Source organism: Vanacampus margaritifer, chromosome 2 (assembly GCF_051991255.1).
Source record: "Vanacampus margaritifer isolate UIUO_Vmar chromosome 2, RoL_Vmar_1.0, whole genome shotgun sequence".
In the NCBI taxonomy this organism is placed as follows: Eukaryota; Metazoa; Chordata; class Actinopteri; order Syngnathiformes; family Syngnathidae; genus Vanacampus; species Vanacampus margaritifer.
Genome location: NC_135433.1, coordinates 32,907,029 through 32,928,141, shown reverse-complemented (window position 1 = coordinate 32,928,141; position 21,113 = coordinate 32,907,029). Strand labels below are relative to the sequence as shown.

At 40.8% G+C, this 21,113-nt stretch overlaps 2 protein-coding genes across 2 annotated transcripts; one reads left to right on the top strand and one right to left on the bottom strand.

Annotated features, from left to right (window-relative positions):
• Positions 1 to 51: 51 nt before the first annotated feature.
• LOC144042949 (nucleolin-like) lies at positions 52 to 6,016 on the bottom strand. The gene is made up of 12 exons (XM_077556081.1): positions 5,898 to 6,016; positions 5,106 to 5,172; positions 2,669 to 2,740; positions 2,460 to 2,583; positions 2,213 to 2,376; positions 1,931 to 2,057; positions 1,667 to 1,794; positions 1,291 to 1,417; positions 1,041 to 1,174; positions 650 to 776; positions 423 to 582; positions 52 to 279 (listed from the first exon to the last, which is right to left on the bottom strand). Exons 1-11 carry the CDS (start codon positions 5,904 to 5,906, stop codon positions 432 to 434), a joined length of 1,230 nt encoding a protein of 409 aa, XP_077412207.1. The 5' UTR covers positions 5,907 to 6,016; the 3' UTR covers positions 52 to 279; positions 423 to 431.
• Positions 5,993 to 21,052, top strand: gk5 (glycerol kinase 5). Its single transcript, XM_077556080.1, has 16 exons — positions 5,993 to 6,572; positions 6,657 to 6,750; positions 8,161 to 8,236; positions 8,338 to 8,431; positions 8,748 to 8,879; positions 10,010 to 10,085; positions 10,276 to 10,337; positions 10,418 to 10,491; positions 11,695 to 11,755; positions 11,906 to 12,032; positions 12,112 to 12,216; positions 13,902 to 13,996; positions 14,365 to 14,468; positions 14,558 to 14,617; positions 14,840 to 14,973; positions 17,721 to 21,052. Exons 1-16 carry the CDS (start codon positions 6,423 to 6,425, stop codon positions 17,882 to 17,884), a joined length of 1,608 nt encoding a protein of 535 aa, XP_077412206.1. The 5' UTR covers positions 5,993 to 6,422; the 3' UTR covers positions 17,885 to 21,052.
• The last annotated feature ends 61 nt before the right edge of the window (positions 21,053 to 21,113 follow it).

Below are 21,113 nucleotides of genomic sequence, written 5' to 3'. Positions count from 1 at the left end.
TTCCATGAGCGCCCAAACTATTTTTTTTCCTCCTCATAATTAAAGGCAACACAGTTTGCAACTATTTTTATCCATTTACAGTATACAATTTGTAAAAACAAAATTTGTTCATTTAGACTGGAACACAATTCAAATAAAATCACAAAAAGTATTAGAAAGTCACACGTAGATACTGATGCAATTAAAGAATCAAATTTCCACACAAGTGTATTTCCAGCCCAGTTATTTAATCAGCTTCATTTTCCACTTCTTTCGCCCTGACAGCTCCATGTCCTTGTCCTGAAAAAGAAGAAAAAAAACTCAAAGATGGTTTGAGATCATTTTCAAAGCTAACCACCATGTCTTGTAATGACCCCCCCCCAACCAAAAAACAAAACCTTACACAATATATTCATGTAAAAGAGTGTAACACAGTCTGTTACCTGTTCCGTTTACTCGCAGTTGCTGGTGCTCCGTCCAACTCTTTTAGATTTGGATCTTGCATAACACACGCTGACTTTGCTTCCATTGATCTCACTGTCCTCCATGGCCTCTTTGGCAGCTGTACACATTTCTTCATTCTCATACGCCACAAAGCCAAACCTGATGAAAAACAACAACAAAAACCTAAATGTGTAACACAGACCAATACATACTCAATGCAACCTACCCTCTTGACTCTCCTGTCACTTTATCTGTGGCAAGTCTTGCACTGAGACACCCTTCAAAAGCACCTTGAAGAATCTCTGTGGTGGTGTCGCTGCTGAGTCCCCGCACAATTAGTTTTTTGGACTCCACTAGGAAAGAAAAGCAGAACTGTAGAGTTCCTGGCAGACAGTCTTGGTGTGCATTTAAATTGCAGTTCAAGTGCGCAATTCTGTTTAAGAGACATTTTCAAATAATGTGCTATCGTCACTGCTTACTTTCTTAGATGAGTAGACATACATTCAATACAACAGACATGAATACAAATACAGTTTATCACCCATATCTGAATTGCCCCACACAGTAGAAAAAAATGTAAATAAAGAACTATTTGTAATCTCTAGAATCCCAAATACCTTCTCCAATATCTGGCCTTTCTCTCATTTGACAGAACTCAACTCTGATTGGCCTTTTTAGGATGGTGGTTTTTTTGGTGGTATTCAGGGCTTGTTGAGCATCTGCCACAGTGGCGAAACTCACAAAGGCATATCTGTGGGTAAGTATGACATCAGATGTTGACATGCATTTGGGGAGAGAGAGAGAGAGAGAGAGAGAGAGAGAGAGAGAGAGACAGAGAGACAGAGAGAGAAACTAAGAAATACTTACCCTTTTGCTTTGCCATCCTTGTTTGCTATAGTAATAGTGACAGCTTTCTTAAAAACCTTTTTAATGTTAATTTCCTTCACCTTGAATGGCAGGTTGCTCACAAAGAGTGTAGGGTTTGGAGGAACTTCTAATAAAACGGGAGGAAAACATTTTTGGGGTTATAAATACAAACTAGCAAACACACAAAGTAAGGTGATGTCCACTTCAATAAGTTTCTGTGACTCTTACAGTCCCTCTGTATCTCTGTTGCAACCAAGTGACCACCGAGCTTACAGTGTCAGATTGTCACTAACAGGTTGCAGCAGCGACACAGAGACTGAAAGAGTTATTAGCTTGATGCAAAAAAAAGACCTTTCAGTTACTCCACAGAAATTACCTTTGGTGTGGACATTTTTGACTCCAACTGAGTCAATGATGAGAAGCCGCTCTTGGATCTTGGCTCCTTCTTTAATCGTTCTCATTTTACTTGCAACAGCTTCATTTTGAAACTCCAAAAAGGCAATACTGTTGATAAAAGACAAACTTTACTTGGTGTCGAGAGCAAAGATATTTATACTATTATTTTTTTTGTTATTACTATTATTATTTAGTAGTAGTAGTAGCAGTTAGAAGGACTGGGGGAAAGAAAAAAACCTCTCACCCTTTGTCTGGACTGTTGGCCCCATTAGGAAACCTGATTTTAATTGCTTTAGGAAAAACCTGCTGGATGTCACTCTTTGTTGCATTATAAGGGACATTCTTCAAAAACAAACACCTTGCATCTTCAGCTGAAAAAAAAAATCAAAGGTTTCTGGACTTTGTATCAGAGAATGCTTTTCATCATATCAGGTTAAGAGGAAGAAGTTTTAAAACTAATCAACAGCACCCTCTAAAGTTGTGGACACAGAAGCACAATAGTAAGACACTTTTTTTTTTTTTTTACCTTTTTTGTCCAGTTTTGGAGCCTTCACCTTCGTTTTCACATTGTCCATCATTTTGAACTTTGCTTTAGCCAACGTCAATGGCTGACCAAGAATCATCTCTCCATCCAGTGACAAGGCTTTTGTCACATCCATGTTTGAGGCCAAATCCATAAATGCATGTTTTCTTAAAACAACAATAACATCACATAACAATACTGTTGTAACTAACTTAATGGTCGTAAATTTTTTAAGTAAAAAGATACTGACCTGGACTTAGCTAATCGGATGTCCTGTACTAGAAGACTTTGTTTCATGAAGAGTTTTTCCAATGAACTATTGATTTCATCAAATGTTCTGGAGTTGTTCAAGTTGCCAATAAAAACACAATAACCTATAAAAACACCAAAAAGAAAGAAAGAAAAACATTTCAGAGGAGGTTTTCAGAAAGAAAATGTGTCTCTATCAAAAGTCCATACCATCATTGATGAGTTTACTTTTCTTTGACGGAGAAGTTTCACCAGAAGATTCTGCTTTGCGTTTCTGTTTTACTGAAATGGATTAAAGTGACATTTGTTAATAGTTAAGATTGAGGGTGTGTTGGCTGACTGGTATCCTGTAAACGCACACAACTCTGTTAAAGTCACCAATAATGAATCATAATAATAATAATATTAATAATAACTAGAAAATGCAATTTCTCAAGAAATGCATGTGAAGGCTGTAAGGAGCTCATGTCGTGAAATAGTGGAATATATTGAAGTTGGAATGAAGTGAATGGGATGAAAAGTGTGGAAGTAAATGTGAAATATAGAATCTCCCATTAAAAATGTGTGGGGAAAAGTAGGGTACAAAATGGGAAATTGTGGGTAAGGCATGAATATTTGGAATAAAATTTAAAAAAAAAAAAAAACGCCCATGGCGTGAATATTAGGAATAGTTTGAAATTGGAAAGGAGTGAATAGGATGGAAATGTGGAAGTAAATGTGAAATGTAGAATCTCAAATTATGAATGAATGGGGAAAAATAGGGTACAAAATCGTGAATTGTGGGTAAGGCGTGAATATTTGGAATAAGAAAAATACACCCTAGAATGGCGTGAATTTTTGGAATATGTTAAAACTGGAATGTGAAGAATCGGCTGAATTATGTGGAGGTAGATAGATGCCGAAAAAGTAGGAAAGTTGAATTATTGTGTGAAGGCCACTGCCTTCACACAATAATGATAATGCATTGGATTTATATAGCATTTTTCTAGACACTCAAAGAGGCTTTACAGTGGAATGGATACATTATTCATGCACTCACACATTCACACTATAATTAATACTTCATAATGACTGTCAACAAAAGGATGTTAACCGCAAAAACACAATCAAATGATATTAACGTAAATATTTTAAAGCCATAATTTATTCACAATAGAACACAGAAAACACACCAAATATAGATTTGTCTGTAATTTTCACAAATCTCAATGTTTTAAAAATGTATTTTTGTCTATGAACAAACATTCCCTGTGCAGGGGCCTGCAAGTCCGGTCTTCCAGAATCCCTATCTAGCTTGTTTACCATGTGTCCGTCTTCCAACACACCTGTGCCAAATAATCAGGATCATTATCAGACTTCTGCAAAGTGTGCTGATGAGCTGATCATTTGTTTCAGGTGTGTTGGAGTAGGGAAAAGCTTTTTATGTCATTTCAACCAGCCTCCGCTACAACACACGGTCCCTGCGATAAATCCAATCAGCAATTTTGAGGAAGCAGAGGAAAATATTGAGTGGCAAACAATTTCAGATTAACCATCATTTTCTTAGTACCACACATTTCTTCGGCAGCAGTTTGATCACTCAAATCTGTTCTCCACATCATCACCACTCTCATATTCACTCTCGTTTTCCCATGCCACATTGTACCTTCTTTTATTCTGACATCCATTTGAAAATCTTAAAAGTGCATTTTATGCTTCTTTTGTCTGAGTCAGCATTATTTTAGTTTTGTCCTTCCAAAACAGTGTTAACTCATAAACCTCAATTCCACGTGCAAACTCGAGGATAGAGATTGTTTGGCTAGAAGCACAAAATCAATGGGCACCTTCATAATTTTACACATTGCGTATGTTCACTCATGTAAAGTGACCAAATATTCTGAGCTAAAACTTCACCCAGAGAATAGTTAATCTATTCTTCTGAGACTAATTGATACAGTTTTTTTCATGGCTCAAAATGAGGCAGCGGTGGTATCATCCTGACTATGATGGGTGACTACCGATACCGGGTATCAGTATCGGTGCCAATATCAGTCTTATTTTAAGGCATCGGTACTCGCGATAGTGACCTATACCCATTATCAGCCGCCCTCCTACAGCCATTTTACGATCAGGGACTATAAATGAGAAATTATATGAATACAAAGTTGCCATTAGTTTTTCAATTTTTTAACTACAATCATTAAAAATTCATCCACTAGTACATATCAAATGGTAAATATAATTCAGCGTTGTTGTAAAACACTATTATCTTTATTGTATATACTGTGTTTTTTTTACTTTGACGATGGCGAGAGCACGCCACGTCTGCCTCACAACCCGGAAATGGGCATGTGCAAAGGTTGCTCCATTGTCTGTTTCTTCTTCAGTACATTAAAGTTTGTTTGTTTTTTAAAGAAAGAAAACAAAGTTGTTTCTTCTTCGGTTGTTTCTTCAGGTCTTTCCGGTGAACTGCTGTTGATATAGCGCCTCCATAACGGCGCAACACTGCAACTGCAGTTAAAATTTGTTGCTGCTAAGGTCAGTCAACACAGCTGGAGCACTATATCAGTGGCTCAGGCTGGAGGTGGTAAACAAATCCGGTGGAGGTGGCCGCCTCTGAATTTTGTACACAGGAAAAACCTTGTATATAAGCAGAGTAATTACTCACTTGTGACAGCAGTGTCGTCAACGTCATTCTTCACAACTTTGCTTGATGTCTTTTTAGTTGTTGTGCCCTGCGTAACACATAAAAAAATATATATATACAGTATATATATTATGACTTTAGTATATGTGTGCTACCTTACGGCAAGAATTCCCAACCAGCGAGAGTGTGTCATGCTCACAGGAAATTATCCAAATTCACTAACAACTAAATGCACTCCGATTAAATAGCAGAAGTTTTCATCATTTACCTGTTTATCCACTTTTTGCGACATTTTTGCTTGGTGTGTGTGGCCCTGACGATTTGCATTGAGTAAAATATGCTGCAGCACACATTAAGTTTAAAACCACAAAGACTTAATGTTACTTGTACTGTACTGTACTAATAGTCCCAGACTGCAAAAAAACTAAATGCATTTTCCAAGGAATAAAGGTGCTTCAAGCAGAATGGGTTTACAACAACAAACGTTTAAGTGATTAATTCGTACTTAGTAGTTAACTGTAAACGATCGGTTGGAACCCCTTGCGCAATTCTAACTCTTGGATTGTTAGTCCCACGTTCTACATATAGTGGTAGGCTATAGTAAATGTAATGTGACTGATCTTATGCTCATTACAAACAACAAACGAATGAATGAATTCATTAGCAGTATATTCTGTATTCGGTAGTGGATGGAAAAACAGAACAGAAACAATGTCGCTATGCAAATAAAGCAAACATGTAATAGCTGGAAAAATAATTCCTTGGTATAAGTACAATTTGCCTTGAGGTGGAAAAGCAACTTTTTTTATTTACCTTCGCCATTTTGTAGCATAAGAAGACACACGTGCACAAGCTAACGTTTCATACTGCGCATGCGCAAAATAAGAGGCGTTTACTCACTACGGGTGCCCAAAGGGGCAGGGAGAGGTTATGTGTGTGAATTTTTGCGATTCAATCATCCTGGGACTCTTATAACAACGCAGCTGCCAGCTACAACTAGTAATATATCGTTCTAATGCGTGTGTTGTTGTTTTTTTTAATGTGTTTAGCAAATTACCATCATTGTTACTTATTTTGATTTGAATATAGTTTGATACATTTGAGCGCGACAGATTTTAATGCAAGGACGAGGCTCGCTGTATTACAACATAGTATGCATTCTTATCTAGCTACTAAAATGTCGCTTTGTATCATTGGCGAAGCTGTGTGGATGTTTGGAACTACGAGAGGATGACAAAGTCCGAAGGTTGAGTCCCTCCTCCAGCGACACAACACAATTCGGTCATTATTTCACACACGCGCGATGGAGTCTTGGTCTAAACGACACCAATGTGACATATGAAGGATAGCCAGTTGCCTACAATGGGGACTCCGGGGAATCGTATAAAGAATAAGCGATTTATTTTGTCTGTCGACGTGGGAACAACTTCGATCAGATGTCACGTGTATGACAAGAAGGCAGAAATTCGTGGCTCGTGCAGAGCAGAGGTACAGTATCCACTTTCTCCCCGTTACAGTCACGCTTGACGTTTCATCATTCAGTCCTGGTAATTTGTTGTATTCTTTATTTAGGTGGTCCCGTTATATCCAGAGGAAGGACATGTGGAACTTGACCCAGATGCACTGTGGAAAGGCTTCATCTTTGTGGTGAAGGGGGCTGTGAAAGGTACTGTATTCTGATCTTCCACATCCTCAGTAGAACCATCACCAACATTGTCATGGACCAGCAGTGAGAAGTTGGACTATTCACTTTTACTCCCTTCATTTGAAAACGATTTGTACTTTCTACTCTTTGCTTAATCAAAATAGGCACTTTATTTTATTTTTAACCCAACCTCTCACTTGATTTACTGAGATCTTGTGGGTTTATTAGGCGGTGTGGGGGGGGGGGGGTGCAACCGAAGTGATGGGAGCATTAATGACAACATGAACATTCGGAGAAACAAGATATTCCCCATCCATGGTATTTGTACGATGTTTGTGAATGTGCTGTGCAGTTTTTAGCAATAAAAATTGTGATCTATAAATTTTTTAATTGTTTTTACTTGTTTTGATTAGCTAATTTAGATTTTTTTTTTCCAGCCGACAATAGCAAAGGCATGGGAACAACAGACAATTCTTGATTGCAGACACAGGTCAAAACAAGCAAGGAAAATGACGCAATCACAGAAAGAAAACATAATAAAAGATCAGAGAAAACTATACAAAACTGTACAATTCAAATTTATACAAAGTAGTTACGGAATAAAGGTCGGCCCAAAACATGTAACGTGACGTGTAATGTATTTTTTCTTCTTCTCAGTAAAAACACTATGCAAGTTAATAAAAGAGGGAAACTTAGTAGGGAGGAAGGAAAATTTTGTTTGCAGAGGTGTTTTTTTTTCTTTCGTGGCAAGTTATCTGTGTAACTGTGTATTGCAAACAATTAGCCGTTTAAAAAAAAAAGTACTTATTTAGATTGTAAAGTGTAGTTCGTGACTTTGTCATATGTTCAAGAGTTGAAGCCAAACTTCTACAAGAATTTTTTTTTTTTAACAATATCATCTATACTATAGTATACAGAGTATGTGAATACGTTTGTGCAATCACCCAAAACCGACTGGATGACACTTCACAGTGCAGATGAATAGGCCTACTGTACCGAGACTTGATATTTTATGAAGGAAAAATACATTGAATGTTGCTGAAAGGCCAAGTCAGTCCCCTGACTAACAGAAGAGGCCTTCACCAAATACAATAACAGTAAACAAGCAGCAGAAACTAAAAGTAAGAGAGGAAACAAAACAAATTTCCTGATGCCATTGGACTCCAGACTTCAAATAATCATTGATTTGCCAATGATTTACATCTGTACATCTGTATTTAAAATGAGAGTAACTAATTTGATTTATTTCAAATCCATTGTGGTGCTTTATGAAGTTTATGAAACGCACAAGAGCCCTCTCAATGTCCAAATACTCCTGGAGCAAACTATAAATGTTTAAAAATGAGCCCCACACTGAAATTGTGAACAAAAAATGTTCAATTTTTACAGAATTAGCATTATGATACTGGAGTCTTGTTTTGCACAATTTAGATGCCGGAGTCCAAATGCATCAGATGGAAGCTCTGGGCATCTCTACTCAGCGAGCTACCTTCACAACGTGGGACAGGTGATATGACCTGTTAATTTATGCAGGACTCACAGCCTCACCTTATTTACTTTTATAGTGTTTTTTTTTCTCCCCTAAATCTTTTGCTTTCCGTTTCACAGGAGAACTGGTGTTCCTTTCCATAATTTCATCAGCTGGCAGGACCAGAGAGCAGCAGACTTGGTAACATCCTGGAACAGATCATGCACCTTGAAAGTGAGTCGCATTCTGTATTGCTTTTTTGAATCTGTTTTTTTTAATCAATAACTAGAGAGTCCACTCGATTATAACATAACAAGTCCAGTGGTTTTTTTTGAGGGAAACTATTTTTGTCTGCTGTTTTAATGCTATTGTGCCAAGTTATCAAGAGGTATTTTGTATAGGTTGCACTTTTTTTACCTTTACTTATCTAAAGTAGTTGAATTTGTACTTCTATTTTTAGCAGTCTTGTTTGTTTGTTTTTACTCAAGTATATATACTTCTAATCAGGTAAAGTACTTTGTGTGAGCACTTTTGCCATCTCTGCCTTCAGGCGATCCACGGCGTGATGAAAGTGCTGCACTTTGTGACCAGGCAAAAGCGGTCACTTGCAGCGAGTCTGATTGTCTTCTCCACTCAACATGTCACCTTCCGCCTTGTTTGGGTACTGAAACACTGCAAAGTGGTGAGTGAGTGCATGTGAGAGTTCAAAGGACACAATGCGTAGTAAACACAATGCCGCATGTGTCCTATTACATATGCTGAAAAAAACTGTTGACATAATGTTTAAAAAAGAAAAAGGAAAGGAAACGAAATTCGAACAAATTGTTATGGAGCTGTTATTGGCAGTTCTGCAATGTGGACTGAATACAATATTATATTTGCATTTATGGGTTAGGCCAGGAATGGACAACTTGGAACATTGGGGCTACAATGTTTCATGAGTGCTACCGTGGGGCCGCACTTCCTAACCAGATGTATGACAAAAATACTGTTAAGACAAAATAAAATATGTGCTTATGTGCAAAATGCGTGTTCTTAATACCCTTCATTTTTGAGAGTACATTTTTCACTGCATGTAAAAGATTCTAACCCAACAATAAAGGGCTTTGAGCAAGCAGCAAAACAACCACATATTGTGGACCCCCCCACCCGCCAGTGCAAAGGGTTCTCTTGCAAAAAAAAAAATATCACTCATTTTATGCATTTTTTTTAAATCACAAAAATCAACTCACTCAAAATTGTAATATTATTGAGGTACTATGTTTGTCTTGCATATCATTCAGAATCTGCAAAAAAACATTAGGTCTACTCATGTAGTGTAGGTCAGTATAAGACCCAGTTTAAGCACAACTAAGCCGTGCCTGCCATCTAGGGGTGAATGGTGCTATTACAACTTAAAATTAATTACAGTTGACTCCTGCATATTCACAGTTCAGTAACCAGGGGTTCACATGCTCGCAGATCTTTTTTTTCTCTTCTTCTTCAATGTTTTTCCATATTTTGAATTTTTCTTCGTTTTGCCGTTTAAAATTTTCTCACAATTTCAACCAGGTTGTCGTGGAAAATGTATATACAATGTTTATCAGCGGGGGTTTTTAACATTGTTTTGTGTTTGTGAAAAAAAAAAGTGTGGGGGGTTAAAAAAAGGGGGGAGGTCATCAAGGGGCCACCATTTGCCCATCCCTGGATGATCACTACAGCAATCGAGGTTGTTACTATAACGCCAAGTAAATGTTGATGTAACTGGAAATGCGCATTAAAATGCAATTTCCTGTACATAAATGTATTCAATGTTTTGTTTTGTTTTCTTAGGTTGCTCAAGCTGTGGCCGAAGGCAACTGCTGCTTTGGAACAATCGACACCTGGCTCTTGTTCAAACTCACAAAAGGTAGGCTTGTTATTTTCGTATCATTCTCATGTCAGACCCACCCCTCTTGCAAAATTCTACCTAAATGTGTGCAGTAAATTGCGTAATACAGAAACATCCCATCCCTAATTCTTAACAACTGTATTAAATCATCACACCATTAACCGGAAACGGTACAATCTTCTCTTATGTGTCATCTGATCTCTCCCAGGAATGATTCATGCCACAGACTACTCAAATGCAAGTACAACTGGGATTTTTGACTCCTATCAGGTCTGGTGTATACCGTCATGTGCTATTTTAATTGTTGTATGGAGTTGCTTTGTATCCTTGTGATGCTTCTCTATTCACAGATGTGTTGGAGTCAGATGCTATGCTTTTTGGTCTCCCTGCCGCTCTCTATATTCCCCAAAGTAGAAAATACAAGGTGAGTAAATTCATCTCAGAGTCATTGGGCATGACATTTAGGTATACCTGCTCATTTAATGAGCCGTCAATTCTCAACTTATCCTGGTATGCGTTAAGAAGGAAGAAGCAGGAGTATATCCCAGGTGACTCTGGGAAAATACAGACTACTCCCTGGATCGATCACCATTCAATAACCGGCCACATAGAGACAGACAAGCACTCACTCACATTTGCAGCTACACTGACTGAGCAGAAATTGATGCCACGCTGGCTGCACAAGTCAGTCATGTGCACTACAACCGCACTTGTGACCACTAATGAGATCCAAAACAAAAATGCTATCTTTACAAGGATAATAATAGTCCGTTTTGAGTGTAATTAACTTCAGCTACACGACAGTTGAGTCAGAAGAAGCAATCAATAGGATGCAGTGCAATTCAATACCTTTGGAAACTATAGCCACAATAATAAACAAAAGTAAATTTAATATCCCTGACAGTGTCAATAAAAAGTGACCTTTATTAACTTTGTCATTTCAGATTTTCCTTTTCATACAGCTTTTGTGTTGGATCTCATTAGATTGTGTAGCAAACGTTGTGACAGTTGCCCACAAATACACTACTCACAAAAAGTTAGGCATATCGTGAAAAACACTTGTGCCCATTGTTGTCATTTTTTACATTTTTGGGATGAAACTGAATGCAGACATCCCAAAAACATAAAAATGTTTGTGTGTTTTTCACATCGCAGCAATGATATTTAGCTTTAAAGTACACAATAACCTTTACAGGTGATCTCCACTATATGTGAAATGTCACTTGTACCAAACCCGCAAAATAGTGCTTTTGCATTCGGCTGAATGCGGAAGTAGCCAAATCTTAAAACTTTTGAAAGCTAATATCCAGTTACTCAATTATCTGATCCATGCAAATTCCCACAGATGTCCACTTGTATGCCATTCTCTTACAAGTTGTGCAAAAAGTACTGAGACCTTACACATTTGGATGTGCATTCAAAAGTTAGAGAAGATCAAATTAAGTTCACCTACAAATCGTATAGTGCATTTTAGGTTCATCCTGAAATTTCATCCGAAGGCCAAATATCCATAACGTTTTGTGAGTGGTGTAATTTGTGCTTACATTAGAAGGACTGTGGAAATGATAACAAAACTGTAAAGTCAAATTTGATGTGAGTTTGCCTTTCCTCTTCTGTTACACTCCAGGCATGAATTTGGTTCCACTGACCCGTCCATCTTTGGAGTAGCCATTCCCATCATGTCATTGGTGAGTTGGTATCACACCCTTTCTTATCTTTGTCATTACGATATAACTTGACATATCGGTATCTTTGTTGTCCTCATTATGTTACACCCACCGAGTTGTCTTGCCAATCATCAGCGCATTATTATGAACTCCTTCACGTTCACGTTGTAGATGGCGGATCAACAGGCTGCCATGTTTGGAGAGTGCTGCTACAATGTGGGTGATGTGAAGGTCACCATGGGAACAGGTACCTTCATGGACATCAACACCGGCAGCACTCCTCACACATCTGTAAATGGTAACGAAACAATCCGGTACAAGACATACTGTTTGTTCATGCTGGGTCTGTGACCAGCATGTGTGGGTCTTCTCTGTAGGTCTCTATCCGCTGGTGGGGTGGAAGATTGGTCCGCAAGTGGTGTATTTGGCTGAGGGTAACGCAGCAGATACTGGCACCGCCATCAAATGGGCTCAGGCACTTGGTGAGTCACGGCAAAATTGGAAATGAGTCATTGTGAATTGTGAAGAAAAGAACAGAGTAATTGATGACCTCCCAAAATATTCAATGTTTAAACTTTAAATATACCACACACCGTGATATTGAAACCGTTTATGATCATTTCCAGGTTATCTTACATGACTCTTAAAAAGAAATGGCTTACAGATTAATTACTTCTTGATAAATGACATTGCACGTGTATGTGCACGTGCAGCAAAAACTCCCATAACTTCTTCCACTAACACTTCAGGCCGCTAAAGTATCATGTCAATACAGTTCGTTGATGCCAAAGTACTACTTTTCTATCTAGATATGGCTTTTGCGCCATCTTGTGACATCTTTGGGCATTTCAGATTCAGAAAGACACAAAAAGAGTTTTAGGTGAAAATAGGAAAATCCATTAATAGTAAACGGTGAATATAATAATACTGTATGTATTGTGTTGATAAAAGCTTGCTATTCCCACGGGCACATTCCTAGAAATGGAAGCTCTTATAAATGCAAAAACAGGAACATCGGCCTTTTGTCTCCTATATTTTTTTGTTGTTGGTGCAATGGCCAGTTATCACAAATACTTTGGTCTATACAGCATATAATAAAGGACGTCCGCCATTGACAACAGTTCTAAAATACAGATATTAGCTTTCAAAGGTTATGATAGTTTGGTTGTGATTTATGGCCTCTTTCATACAGATTTTATTGTGTCAGCGTGGGTTAGTGAGGGAGTACTACTTTGGGTTACGTCATCGCCATATCATTCCTGGTAGCTCTTTTCTAACCTCAAGCATTGTTAAAATAGCATAGTTGTCATGGCAAATAAATGCCATCATGCTACACTAATAGTTGGGCGTGGTTCCCAATTGTGATGACATTCCGGACAAACCACTTTTGCCTTCCTAAACATGAAACTTTTTCTCCAGCACATGGTGTACTCAATGCACACAAACCAGGATGTTTGCTGTTTTCCTTGGCTTGTGTTCAAAAGTAGATACTAGATACCCTTTATAATGATTTTGTTATAGATCAGAGGTGGGCATCGAGGGCCGCAGTCCTGCAGGTTTTGCGTGTTGCCCTTCTCCAACACAGCTGATATATGATCAGCTCATCAGCAAGCTCTGCATAAGCCTGATAACGATCCTGTTGATTGGAATCAGCTTGTGTTGGAAGTGAGAAACCTCCAAAACCTGCAGGACTCCGGCCCTCGAGGACCGAGATTGCCCACCTCTGTTATAGATGAATGAATATGTTACCGTACTGTAACAAATGTGATCGAAACCATGAACTTATAATCGAGGTATGTTCCAAACAATGATTTCTGGCTTGTTTGTTTCATCCTTATTGCTTGTACTTGTACAGTATGTGTTTTCACCATTATAACCAGTCTCCTGAGGGTGACCATAAAAACAATGTAGCATAATCTAGAGCAGAGGTGGGCATCGAGGGCCGCAGTCCTGCAGGTTTTGCGTGTTGCCCTTCTCTAACACAGCTGATATATGATCAGCTCATCAGCAAGCTCTGCATAAGCCTGATAACGATCCTGTTGATTGGAATCATCTTGTGTTGGAAGTGAGAAACCTCCAAAACCTGCAGGACTCCGGCCCTCGAGGACCGAGATTGCCCACCTCTGATCTAGAGCAACGTGATGTCTGTGTGTTTTGCTATTTGCAGATCTCTTCTCTGACGTGGAGCATACCAGCTCTATGGCGTACAGCGTGAGTGACTCAAATGGCGTGTGTTTCGTCCCGTCTTTCAGCGGCCTGCAGGTACGAGCACAATTTATGTGAGAACAGTTCCTTGAAGGCACACCGGTTATATTACGCAATATTTTTTGCATGTCTGATAATATTGTTATATCCAGCTTTTCAATCCATTTGTCCTCATAACATCTTTTGTGGTCGTTTTGTTTTCTCTGCTACCTTTCCGAAGTGGTCTTTGTAAGTGTGCATCATGAATATCAATATCCAAAGTACTGTACTGTGTTAGCAGACACAAGGAATGCATTAGCTGTGTCTGGAATTATTCACTCATTCCAAACTCCCTAAAGAGTCATCCTGAACACAGCCATTGTGAAGACAAAAGTCCATACTGGTAGATTAATGTGTTCTGTTGATGTAACATTACATGCACAAAGGCTCCTCTGAATGACCCAAAAGCTTGTGCCTCCTTCATGGGCCTCAAACCTTCTACCACTAAATGTCACCTGGTCCGTGCCATTCTGGAGTCCGTTGCCTTCAGGTGAGAGTCTGTTTTGAGGAGCCACAATGTTTTGTGATGAACAGACCTAACGTTCGCTCTTGTGTATCGTGTGTGTGTGTTTCTCTTAGAAACAAGCAGCTATATGAGACGGTGCTACAAGAAACCAACATTCCCATTACAAAGATCAGGTAGAGTTCTTTAATGGCGTCTCCCGCTCACTCCATCTCACGAGCCGATATCCCGTCAACAGGTTTGGATTAGCGCCAGAAAACGGGGTGTGCCAGAGTTGCGGCCCTGTGAATGTAGATTAGATTTCTACTGGCAATGAATTACGGCTGTGTTTCTCTGATTACAGCTCAGTACAACCGCAGTGTGGCTGAGTGCATTTTCCCTTTCTGTTTGCCTCTCAGGGTGGATGGCGGGGTTTCCTCGAATGATTTCATTATGCAGCTCACTGCAGACCTGTTTGGTAGGAAGATAGAACGATGCCGGCACCATGAAATGTCCTGCTTGGGGGCTGCCTTTGTAGCCGGACTCGGTGTTGGTAAGTTAGTGGGGGTTGTAATTGTAACTTAAATGCAATTGGGGGGAAAACAAACATTGACATTAGGCATCCAAAATATCCGCAGTATGAATTCATACTAATAAACTACGTTGTGGTGAAGAAGGAGCTGAGCCGAAAGGCAAAGCTCTCGATTTACCGGTCGATCTATGTTCCTGCCCTCACCTACGGTCACGAGCTGTGGGTCGTGACCGAAAGAACAAGATCCCGGATACAAGCGGCCGAAATGAGTTTCCTCCGCATGGTAGCCGGGCTCTCCCTTAGAGATAGGGTGAGACGCTCGGTCATCCGGGAGGGACTCAGCGTCGAGCCGCTACTCCTCCGTGTTGAGAAGAACCAGTTGAGGTGGCTCGGGCATCTGTTTCGGATGCCTCCTGGACGCCTCCCTGGGGAGGTGTTCCGGGCATATCCTACCGGCGGGAGGCCTCGGGGACGACCCAGGACACGCTGGAGAGACTACGTCTCTCGGCTGGCCTGGGAACGCCTTGGGATCCCGTCGGAGGAGCTGGCTGAAGTGGCTGGGGAGAGGGAAGACTGGGCTTCCCTGCTAAAACTGCTGCCCCCGCGACCCGACCCCGGATAAGCGGAATTGAAGACTAACGTGTAGTAGGGAATTTGTAACTGAGTGTAAATGTTGAGTGGCACTTTGTGTACATCAGTGCAGCAAAGAAGCTGTTAAATGTGCACTAAGGCAGATAAGATCAGAGAGAGTTGCACTTCAAGGTCAATTTCTATTCCGTCTCTTTCACACTTGTCCTCATTAAGGCTTTTCGGGTAAGTACGACCTATCCCAGCTGACTTGATAGGAAAGAGGCAGGGGCTCAATGCAGACAAACGAGGATTCACACTCACAGTCTACAATTTAGGAGAAAACCTACGAAAGCACGGGGAGAACATGCAAACCAGGTTGGGGCCACAGAACCTCTCGACTGTGAGGCAGTCGTTCTTACCATGATGACCGCTAATGGTTAGGACACAAGTGCACTACTGGGATGCAAGACCACAAGTCCTCAGTGTCACTTTGTTCTACATAAATATTGGCCCTGATAATGTTTTTTTTTCACACTCTGATCAAAAGTCTTATGTGTCATTCTATAAATTGTCATAATAGGTCTAAAACAATGGTTCTTAACCATGTTGGAGCTACTGAACCCCACCAGTTTCCTATGTAAATTCACCGAACCCTTATTTATTGAAAAATCAAATACATTTTAATTAAATTTTTTCCCAAATTCAAGGTTATTTTAGTTAACGAAAAGTAACGAAAAAACTGAAAGTAAAATTCTGAAAAGATTCTCATTAACGAAATAAAATAAAAATGAAAATATTTTTATTTTTAACTGAAACTACAGTACATTTCATGTTTACAAAACTAACAATAATAGTGAAAATGTCCTTCGTTTTAGTCTTTGGTAATTAATTTAATGCAGGAGCCTTTGGGGATGATTTTAAGTAGATTTATTTTTACCATGGTGTTTATTAAATATTGCGCACAAGTACACATTTTTTAAAACTAATACCGAAACTAAAACTAAACAAACACTAAGCATTTAATAAATAACTACAATAATTTCTGGACTACAAGCCGCTACTCTTTTCACTTGCATTCGACCCTGCGGCTAATACAAAGGTGCAGCTTATCCATCAGATCACAAGGGGGTACATTATAAAGGAAGTGCAAGAGCGTCAGGCAGAGTAAAACAAAGCACGTGAGCCCAAATACAGTAGGAGAGACAGAACGAGAGTGAGACAATATGCACCCTCATTATGGAAAAGAAAGTAGCGGGAACCCGGTGCGGTAACATTAAAACACCTGCGGCTTACAGTCAGGTGCGGCTTATATGTGTAACAAACTCCAGTATTCCCCAAATTTAGCTAATACGGCTTATAGTCCAGAAATTACTATAAATTTAAAAGAACAAAACAAAACAAAAAATCAAAACTAGCAAAAATAAAAATTCGACAACTATAACCCTATTCTTAACATAGGTATGGGGTTTACTGGTGAACAAAAATAATAGGGAGAGTAGTTTTTCCATCGAATCTGGCTCTCTTCACCTTGAATTCAGAAAGCGTTGTCTTCTTGTATTCCCCATTTCCATACAGCTTAAGCAAGTGCTTTAGTTTTGCTAGATAGCTAGTTGTGCTGGACTATAATTGCTCAACTAGGCATTGCAAATCATGCAGCTGACTCCCATCACTCAACTCAACTCTATATTTATAGTGTACTTAAAAACAACCACCGCAGTTTTCTTAAGATGAAACCCAAGGGCAACAGATACAAAGAAAACAGGACAGGCCCCAGAATGGAACCATGTGGAACACCACTATGTTCCGTTATATTGCACATATTTGTTTTATTTTATTTGTTTTCTTTTTTTCGACTGTAGTTAGTAAAGCACACGATGTACCATCACAACAGTCTTAAGTCGACTACTGAGAGCACCAAATTCCCTGCAGCACAGATATGCCAAACAATGTAGCGTGATCAACTGCACTCCGCTGAACCCCTGAGACTGACTCACCAAATCCCAGGGGTTCAATCGAACCAAGGTTAAGAACCACTGGTCTTAAACGAGGTTCTGGTGTCTAGATAATAATATCCATTATATATATTTTTTTTTTTGGTCAACATTAGATGGCCTTCTTCTTCTTCTTCTGGCAGCATGGTCCTTCCATTGTCATACTTGAACTGTGCATGTCCAAACTCCCCTTCTCAACCTTTTCAGGCTACTGGCAATCCTGCGAGGAGCTGAAGAAGCTCCACAACGCAGAGGATGTATTTTGCCCTAAAGGAGCACGTGGTGACTGTGCTGGTTCTGAGTACGCGCACCATCTCCAGAGGTGGGAAAGGGCTCTCCGACGCTCCATGTACTGGTACAAGCAACCATGACACGGGATCTTCTACACGGGAGGACAAGAGAGACTGAAACCTGATCCGCTTTTTGAAGAACTCTTAGATTGTGATCCTGCCATTATGTCCAGTATACTTGAAAACATAAGAGGGCCCATTTGGCCGCACAGACCACACATGAATTGTTTGTCTCATAAAGATGTGATTTCAAGTCACACAAGTGACTCCTCAGGTGACAGTATTTCAACAAAATGGACTCCATATATTTTCCCACTCGGGGCTCAAATAATATGAGGCACTTTTTTGTCTAAACTTTCAAAGCCCCATACATAACACGGGGGGGGAAATTGGCCACACTATCAATGTAATGTGCACCCAAAATACCAATTTCCATCCATCCATCCATCCATCTTCTACTGCTTATCCGAGGTCAGGGGGGGTTGGCAGCAGCTTTAGCAGGGAAGCCCAGACTTCCCTTTCCCCAGCCACTTCAACAAGCTCCTCCGACAGGATCCCCGGGGCCAGCCGAGATTTCTCCAGCGTGTCCTGGGTCGTCCCGCCGGCGAAACATGCCTGGAACACCTCTCCAGGGAGGCGTCCAGGAGGCATCTGAACCAGATGCCCGGGCCACCTCAACTGGCTCCTCTCAACATGGAGGAGCAGCGGCTCTACTCAGAGTCCCTCCGGATAACTGAGCTTCTCACCCTATCTCATTTCAGCCACTTGTATCCGGGATCTTGTTCTATCTGTCACAACCCACACCTCGTGAACATAGGTGAGAGTAGGAATGTAGATCAACCGGTAAATCGAGATCTTCGCCTTTCGGCTCCTTCTTCACCAAAACAGACCGATACAGAGTCCGCATCACTGCAGACGCTGCACCGATCCGCCTGTCGATCTCTCGCTCTAACCTGCCCTTACTCGTGAACAAGACCCCAAGATACTTGAACTCCTCCACTTGGGGAAGGATCTCATCCCCGACCCGGAGACAGCACGCCACCCTTTTCCGACTGAGGACCAGGGTCTCAGATTTGGAGGTGCTGATCTTCATCCCAACTGCTTCACACTCGGCTGCGAACCGCTCCAGTGAGAGTTGGAGATCACGGCTTGATGAAGCCAACATCACCACATCATCTGCAAAAAGCAGAGTTGCAATGCTGAGGCCACCAAACAGCACACCCTCTGTGCCTAGAAATTCTGTCCATAAAAGTTATGAACAGAATCGGCAGCCTTCGGAGTACAACCCTCACTGGAAACAAATCCGACTTACTGCCAGCAGTGCGGACCAAGCTCTGGCATCGGTTGTACAAGGACCGCACAACCCGTATCAAGGGACTCGGTACCCCTGTACTCCCGAAGCACCCCCCACAGGACTCCCCGAGGGACCCGGTCGAAGGCCTTCTCCAAATCCACAAAACACATGTAGACTGGTTGGGCAAACTCCCACGCACCCTCGAGGACCCAGCCGAGGGTGTAGAGCCGGTCCAATGTTCCACGGCCAGGACGAAAACCACACTGCTCCTCCTGAATCCGAGATTCAACTTCCCGACGGACCCTCCTCTCCAGCACCCCTGAATATACTTTACCAGGGAGGCTGAGGAGTGTGATCCCTCTATAGTTGGAACACACCCTCCGGTCCCCATTCTTAAAAAGACCACCTTGGTCTGCCAATCCAGAGGCACTGTCCCCGATGTCTACGTGATGTTGTAGAGGCGTGTCAACCCCGACAGCCCCACAACATCCAGAGCCTTTAGGAACTCTGGTCGAATCTCATCCACCCCCGGGGACCTGCCACCAAGGAGCTTTCCAACCACCTCTGTGACTTCGACCCCAGAGATAGGAGAGCCCACCTCAGAGTCCCCAGAAGACGTGTCGGTGGAATTGAGGAAGACTTCGAAGTATTCTCCCCACCGACTCACAACGTCCCGAGTCAGCAGCACCCCATCTACACTATATACAGTGTGAACACTGCTTTCCTCTCCTGAGACGCCGGATGGTGGACCAGAATTTCCTCGAAGACCCTTTCCCAATTGTTCAGGGTTGATATTAAAATTATGAATTTGGGTTTTGTGTGCACATTTACTTACGTCATGGCCAGAATCGACACAACCCCCCACCCTCCTCTATTCCTTGTAAGCCGTGTAAGACATTTCTGATTTTTCCAGCAGTAGATTAACACAGTGACATTACTTCACACTATGTTCAGCTTGAATTTCATCAGTCTGGGCACTTTATAAGATCAATGTGTATTTTTGTAGCCAGTGATACAGGAGGCTCACATCAAAGCATAATGTAATTATGCAAATTTGAAAATAACCCCTCCAGTCAGTGCCGTCCACACAAGGCAAAATCCATTTCCACTTGCAGGAATGCAGAAAACCTCAGAATTGTTGGTGAAAATTGTTTACGTTTTGCTCTACTAATAATGATTTCCTCTTGTGCCTTTTGTCTGCAATTGTTGGTAGATGCTGGGTTGACTGGAATTGAGGCCAGTATGGAAAGCCATTTGAGCATTTATTTGATATCCATCTCCATGTACTATTACCCTCTTTGACTGCAATAGTAAGACAATTTGGGGAAATGAACTACAATTTTTTTCCTACGATCGACTTCTACTCGTGGAACTACAAACATGTATTCCGTTTGTAGTAGGGCAAAACTGCACTAGTTGGCCAATAGTGGCACTAGTAGTGAGGAAAAAGTTACAGTACTAGTAAGACTAAATTGTCTTACTAGTGAGAACAATGAGTGCACTAGTACACCTTGGACCTTAAGGTAGATATGCAAATAAATGTTCCAACTGCTTGCCATAGACCATCACAACATGTAATGCCTCTGTCAATAATTTGTAATGAACCCGAACCTGCAAATTACCGGTAAATCACATATTAAGCAGAAGGCTCAGCAGTGTGACGAAGCTTTCGGAAGCTATTTCCTGCCATTTGTTAAATAACTTAAAAGCAGAATGTGACTCAATATACGTGCGCGTTGACTGAGGTTGGGGCTGCGCTGAGCCGGTTGCTTGAGCGTGTCTGCGCTTGGCTGTGTTATTGTGCTCTCAAACGCAACAAGCAAGCCTGACACTGACCTCGCACGCCCTCGCAGACACACTCGGCGCTTGTCTAATTTTGTTTGGTTTTTAAATAGAAGTCCAACAGCAGAAATTGTAACTACATGTTTCGTACTAAATAAAGGATTTTGCATTCAGATTTTTATGATGCACTATAACCATATGAGGTGCTGTATAAGCTAACTAAAAATAACATTT